Raw genomic sequence first — 7,104 nt, 5'->3', positions numbered from 1 at the left:
CTGTTAAATAAAAATTATTTCAAATTATTTTTGTATAACTATACAGCAGATGAATTTCATACATCAAGAAACTTTTGATTAGATTGCACCATGGAACACGTTTTTTTTGTTACTGGTTAACCAGCTCATTTCCCAATGACTTATGATTAAAAAGGGCAGAAAATGTAATTTTATGTTTTAAACCAAGAGTGCTCAACCTTTTGGGGAATGTCGGCCACTTCATTGGTTTGGAAACATGTTGCGGCCTACTTGGAAAATGTACCACGAGTCACTCAAGTGCCACAAGCCGCTTTAGTGATCCTAGAATGTGTCCCGGACAATTTAAAGGTTCTGGTAATGCTTAAAATGATCTGGACATATATGTCAAAAGCCACTAAAGTGATCTATAAGATACATATGCAGCAGTTCATTTAAATGAACAACAAGCCACTCAAGTGATCTGGAAATGTGCCAGCCAGCCAATAGAGTAATCTGCAAATGCAGCACTAACTCTACATCTCGAAGACAGAGGTATAGGCAGTTAACATGCAGTTTTTATCAGTTAGTATTCTAGGGTAAAAGAAACTAGAGGTATGCCGCGGATCGCTGAAGTGATTTGGGAATTAGCTTAGAGTCAGTCGGTTAAGGGAAATGTGCCATGGACCACTTGAGTGATTTTGTTATTTGTCGAGGAGCACAAACATTTTAAACTCCGCCTTTGAAATCAGGTGCGTGATTTTGTTATTTTTGAGGTAAAATACCTGGAAAGCAGGATTATATGAGAATTGTAAGAAAGTATCACAAAAATATTGTGATAAATGACAGTTTTTCCCCCAGAGTTGCCAGTTATTGATCTTATAAATCGAAGTCATGGATACCCAATGGCGACAATATTTCATGGAAACTTAAGCATGAGACATACAGCCAATTTTTGCACAATAAATCATCAGTTTTGTAATGGAATGTAACTTGATACTTTTGAAGTTACGATAAAAAAAAAGATTCAAAACCAAAAACTGCAGATATATATTGGAGAGAGATATCATTTCTCTGTATGTTGCCTCATCATTGTCATTAAGAGCTATTAGCCGAATTAGAAGGCTGCTCATGTGTGGTTGCGTTTGGCATTCACATACGCTTTAAGGAGAGAAAATGACAGTGTTCTATAGATTAATGGAGGAGTACTCGCCTGGACAAGAGAAGTTGATGGTTTCTTGCAGAGGCACATGAATTTTCTTTCCAACCTCCATCTTAGTCTTTGCTTGGAGTATCCAGTCTTTTGTACTTTGTATGAAAGACTACCATATGAATAGTGGAAATAATTTCCCTCATGTTGTCCCATCTGGGGTTATAAGCTTCCCATGCGTATATGCTCTAAGGAGGGGGGGTTCTCGAACTGTGCTTTGCAGCACCCTGGTGTGGCGGCAACCTTTGTCAGAGATGTAATGGACCGGCAGCTTTGACAAAGATTTTTCGACGAGACTGTTAAGCTTCTCTGGGAAGCTGCATATAGGCATTGGTTATGAAAAAGGGGACCCATGATCTAAGAGAAGAAAATGTCAGTCCTGTAACTTAATGGTAAAGTGCTCTGCCGGACTGAGATGTTGGTTCGTTTCCCTGCAGAGGCATGCAAGTTTTCTTTCCAAACTTCATCTATGCTTGGTATCTGATCTTTCATACTTTGTATGAACAGTGAAAAGTGATGTAATTTCTCTCTATAAAGACCATCTTAACGAACAAAGAGACTAGGCTCAAGCATTCTTTTATTATTTTGATAAAATGCCAAAGTGAGAAACTACGTATGCATATGTGTGTTAATGAAACCCTTTAATAGTTTTAAAACTGTTTTTGATTTGGAGCCTATGACATGACATTAAGACGTCACAAGTTATAGGAGTGGCCTTTATAGCACAAGCCCATAAAATCTCACCCTCTTGTTGAATGTAAATGCAAGTGAGAATTCCAAAAAGAAAGCCCTTGCTCTTCTATATCATTCCAACTTTCGATATAAAATAAGTAAAAATGTAATGAATGAACCTGCACCATATATGTGAAAACAATCATGGCTGGTGTGATAGGAGAGGTTGTGGAATGAATCATTTGAGTTTACATTATTTCCTATGGGGGAAGTTTGATTCGATATATGAGTGCTTTTTGGATTATGAACAAAGCTTACAGAACAAATTAAGTTCATAAACCGAAGTTACACTATATCTTGACTGGAAATACCTTGCATTTCTTTTAACGAAAACTACATTATTCAAACAAAATCAAGATAATTTTCATTACCTGAAAAGACACAATGAGACATCAAAACACTTGTATACAGTCTATATTGAAGATTTCCCTGCTGCCTGAAATCGGCAAGCCTTGGCAAACTCAAATGCACTTGCTGATCCGGATATTTCACCTGCAAAAAAAAATCATTATTCAAATTATTATGCCAAAACATATATAAAAACATAGTACATAGCTGGCAACTGTATAGAAGGAGAATTAGATTTTTTTTGCAGATCAGAATTTAGTACAAGCCCTGTACACCAAGGGTGCTCAACCTTTTGGAAAGTGCAGGCCACTTCATTCGTATGAAACTTGTGGCAGACCACTTAAGTGATCTGTAACAGTGTCATCGCAGGCCACTTCAGTGATCTGTAAATGTCGCTGGTCACTTTAGTTACTGAAAATGTGCCATGAGTCACCTAAGTGATTTAGAACTGCACCATGGGTCACTTCAGTGATCTGGAAATGTACCTTAGGTCATTTAAGTGATCTTAGAAATGCGCCACAGGCCACTCAAATGAACTGGTAATTTGCTACTTAGTTCATTTTTACAAAATTAGGTCCGAGGTCACATCACATCATGACTCTGGAGACCACATTTGTCCTTGGGCCAAGTTGGCCATGTATGCGATATAGATAAATATATAAAAAGGGATTTTTTTGAAAAAACAAAGTGTGGATTTTTCATTGACAAAAGTAAAATTGTAGAAAGTTTTATCCCCCTTGAAAGAACATCACATTGAGCCAGTCATTGCCAATTAGAGCAATTTCTACAATTATTGCCAAACAGTTAGGCAAATTACCTACACGCAAATTATAATCTTGCCAACAAAGGATTGCCATCAAGCAGAAACAAAGAGAAGGACAGACAAACTAAACAGGGTATATGGCCATCCATGATACAGGCCATCTCATCGATTAGACTGTGGACAGGCAAAATTGACACTCACTGCTTGGCAAATTTTGCCCTTCGTTTGCCAAGATGAAACATTTTGTCATGATTTTGCGACAATATACTTTGTGCATGTGACATTATTTAAGGGTAAAACCCACAGGAAATAGGCATATTTTCTGGGTAAATTCTTTAAGAATATATCGAAAAGTAGGGATTTTTTTCAATTACTGTCTGAATTCGAGAGGGGTATAAGAATTTTTCAGGAGTTCGGAAGATGGAGTAGAAATCCGGAAGACTTGGCAGCTATGAAATGCAACAAAATTTACATGTATTGTAAAACTCAGAGAATCACAGCGAGAATGGAACAAAAGAAGACAAGAATAGTCTTTCACTAGAGAAAAATAATGGTAGGTTTAATAAACTGCCTGACAGAGAAAATGCAACACCATGAAGATTTGGTTGTGTAATTATGCAAATTACCAAGAATATGTAGCTGATCTGAAATGCAAGTTTGTCACATGATTAGTTAGCAAGATAAAAGGAAAGGAAATGCCAGATGTGTCAACAACTGTTACTGTCTGTCAGTGAGGAAAACCTATTTTTCGTCTCAGGAGACGCATAGTTGTAGAGATACCTGGCTAACAACAACAATAAAGCCAATTTCAGTTGCTAGACCTGCTCACAAAAGGTTTCGTTTTAGGCTTACAGATGGCTAGTTGGCCCTTCCGTTTTATTGTAGCTGAGAAACAGGTCTACATACCTTCAAAGGATGTGGAGAAGATGGTGTGAGGAAAGAAATGTGGATCATGCTAGGGGTACTGGTGCATCTAGGTGGTTGTCAGAATGCTTGGATCAACACATGCGAAGGAATGAAGTGGCAGCCACACAATCCCTGACTGTCGACAATTGCAGGATGTATTGGATGCTCCAATATCAGGAAGAACAATTTCTTGAAGACTGGTCTCGAAGCAGCATGCAGTCATGCTGCAATTGATGCACAGGCGCGATGCCACAGATTGCAATAGTGTCAGGTCAGAGCTGCTTGGATGATTGAATTGCACAATATTGTGTTCAGTGACAAGGTGTCTCTTCTGTTTTACCAGTGAATAAGTTATAAGTGACAGTCGCCAAATAAGAGTGTGGAAGCAACATAGAGACAGGTCCAATCTTGCTGCAACTGATGAACATCCTACTGCTTGACAATATAGCATCATGGTTTGGGTTGCCATCACCAGCCGGTTCCCCCTCCTGGTTCGTATCAGAGGCACAATGACGGCATGTGAGTGAAGTTCTACAGCCGTTTTCATTTCCCTACCTTCAGCAGTTGCAAAATGCTGTTTTTAAGCAAGACAATGCCCGACCCACACACAGCAATCATCAGCAGACAAGCGCTGCAAGGTACACAGATGCTTAGTTGACCAGAGATGTCTCCAGATCTCTCACCTATCGAGCATATATGGGACATGATCAGCAGTCGTTTGCTTGACCTGTTTTGGCCTCAATCGGAGAACAAACTATGGAGTATGATTGAAAGCCATCCCTCAGGACACCATTCACATGCTTATTTCATCTGTACCTTGAAGGATTGCTGTTTGTATCACCGCAAGAGGTGATTGTACTTCCTACTGACTAACCAGTATATTTGATCCCTGTGTTATATTTTTTGTTCGAAATTAAAATCATTTATTTCTATATGCATTCTCTATCTGTGTGCCAATTTTCATCACATTCTACTCACTCTTTCATGGTGTTGCATTTTTTCTGTCAGTATATGCTATGTGTATATGGAAAGAGTGTGTGATTGAATGCTTAAAATGTGGTTATGTTAAAAAAAAATTGATTAAAAAACAAAACACTTGAATAGCCAGAGCACTGCAACTTGTGCTAGTTTAAAAAACAACTCAAAATTCTTAAAAACTAGGGGTGCTCAATATTTGTGATCTGGAAGTGTGCCCTAAGCTGCTTAAGTGATGTGGAACTGCATTGCGGGTCACATAAGTGACTTGTAAATTTGATGCATAGTTCATTTTTACAAAATTAGGTTTGAGGTTGCAGGCCAATGGTTGAGCATGTATGTTTTAAACAAATTACGGGAGAACAAAAGCCGCTTCTCTTTGTCTTACTTTTATCTTCACAGTTTTTATGTCTTCCACATTTTCAATCTCAGCGTCCATAGTAACTGCAAGTATAAGGCCAGCTGTAAACTTGTACACATGCTCAGAATCTGCTGGGGGCTCGTGGATGACAGCGCTCGCTTGTTTGATCCTTTCCAGTCCCTCAGAGTCTCCTATGTGCAGCCTGAGAGATGGACAAGGACACGACTGAAGTAATGGTTGAAGGATCCTGGCTACTGTTCCAGGCTTCGGATCTTCCAGAGAGTCTAAATCACGGAAAAGAGCTGTCGTGAAGTTGTCTGCTGTTAGAGAACTCTCTTCTTGATACCTGTGGTACAAAAAAATGAAACTACAAGTATCAATATTGCAGCATGGCTTTAAGATTGTTTCAGTATCTTTCAAATTAACTTGGCAACAAAACAAATGTAGGTCTTGATTCAATCACTCAGAATGTGCAAGAACCACAGTAATTTTTAAGTGAAGCTAGGATTTTTCTTAGTGATGTGTTTTCATTTACTTCCATTGTTATTGTTAGCAAAACAAAAATGAATTCAAGAAAATGTGGAAGGAAACATCTGACAAATTTCAAAAATCAACGAAGCATCAACCAATAGGGCAAAAAATTTGCACTTTCATTCATAGATGGCATGTATTAAAGAAAAGACATAATGCACAAAACACAACATAAACACTGTAGATGGTGCAACAGATCAATCAGCAATTTCCTGGTGATAAATTGGATGAGATGGACTGCTGTCATAGGTCCCCCTCAATTTTTTTTATAGGGATATATCAAAGACAAAGTGAACTGAAGACAAGAACCACAGAAGAGAACAGAAATCTTCCGCAATTGATGTTAGCAGATATATGGGTTGAAACTCAGTACTGTTCAGATTTAGTCTGAGCTTATAGATGCTGCCCATATTGCTACAGTCGAATCCTGTTATAACAAACTTGAAGGGACTGAAGAAATCACTTCATTGTAACAAAATTTTGCTATAAAGGAATTTTCAATTTTATGGATTTTAACACTTGTTAAAATATTTCATTGTAGAACTTAATTCTAAGGAAAAATTTACTTATTTTCACATTCTATATAATAAAAAGAATGAAGCTGAATTTCAAAATTAACTCAAAGAAATTAAAATCAATTAGACACTGAATTTTTTTGGATAACATTTACTTAACATATCTGAGGCAAATAATGCATAATTTTTTTTGTATAAGTATTGTGGAGAAGCAGAGGAAACAACAAATTCCTCTAAAGTATATGTGTGCAACGCTTGAAAGATTTCGCATCCAAAAGTACAAGCAAATTCTGAAGTCTTTTCTCATATGAGTGGGCTGGTAATTGGCACATTTCAAGAATGAATGTCCTGAAACCATGTATGTCTTATAAAGACAGCTACATCCACATCTTGAAAATTTGAGAATGTCTTCTTCTATGGAATCCTATAATTGCTGTTTCACACAATTTGAAATTCCAACCTGATCCGATTTTTCAAAAATGTTGAAAGAGTAGATGGAGATATGTTGTATTTTAATGCTACATTGTTTTCATTTACTCCAGCATCAACTTCAGAAATGATTTCCAGTTTTTCTTATCAAAAATTGTTTCCTTTTGAGTAAAATGAAGAAATATGAAACAATCCTTATGCATAGCACTGGCTTACTAAAGTTTTTATTTATTTTTCATGCACAGTATTGGTTAAGATTTTTTCCCACAAGCCATAGAAGAACAACCCTTCTTCTTCCTCAACAGTCCAGCAAGTTAATTCTTTGAAACAGATTTTACGTGATTGTTTTTGGAACGTTCTGAACTCTTTTGTTGATTTT

General features: G+C 37.3%; 1 protein-coding gene across 2 annotated transcripts in view; it reads right to left on the bottom strand.

Moving 5' to 3' along the window:
- IntS4 (integrator complex subunit 4) overlaps positions 1-7,104 on the bottom strand; it is a 37,420-nt gene that overhangs the window by 388 nt on the left and 29,928 nt on the right. For both annotated transcript variants that reach the window (XM_089234766.1, XM_089234767.1), the window contains exons 18-19: positions 5,278-5,596; positions 2,269-2,389 (exon numbers count right to left, since the gene is read on the bottom strand). In XM_089234766.1, the coding sequence (XP_089090892.1) occupies positions 2,269-2,389; positions 5,278-5,596 (440 nt within the window). The remainder of the gene's footprint in view (positions 1-2,268; positions 2,390-5,277; positions 5,597-7,104) is intronic.

This window comes from Pholcus phalangioides, unplaced genomic scaffold, assembly GCF_987345545.1.
Source record: "Pholcus phalangioides strain wild (caught in Gottingen) unplaced genomic scaffold, Ppha-v1.0 ptg000008l_1, whole genome shotgun sequence".
In the NCBI taxonomy this organism is placed as follows: Eukaryota; Metazoa; Arthropoda; class Arachnida; order Araneae; family Pholcidae; genus Pholcus; species Pholcus phalangioides.
This window is presented reverse-complemented; position numbering and strand designations above follow the sequence as displayed.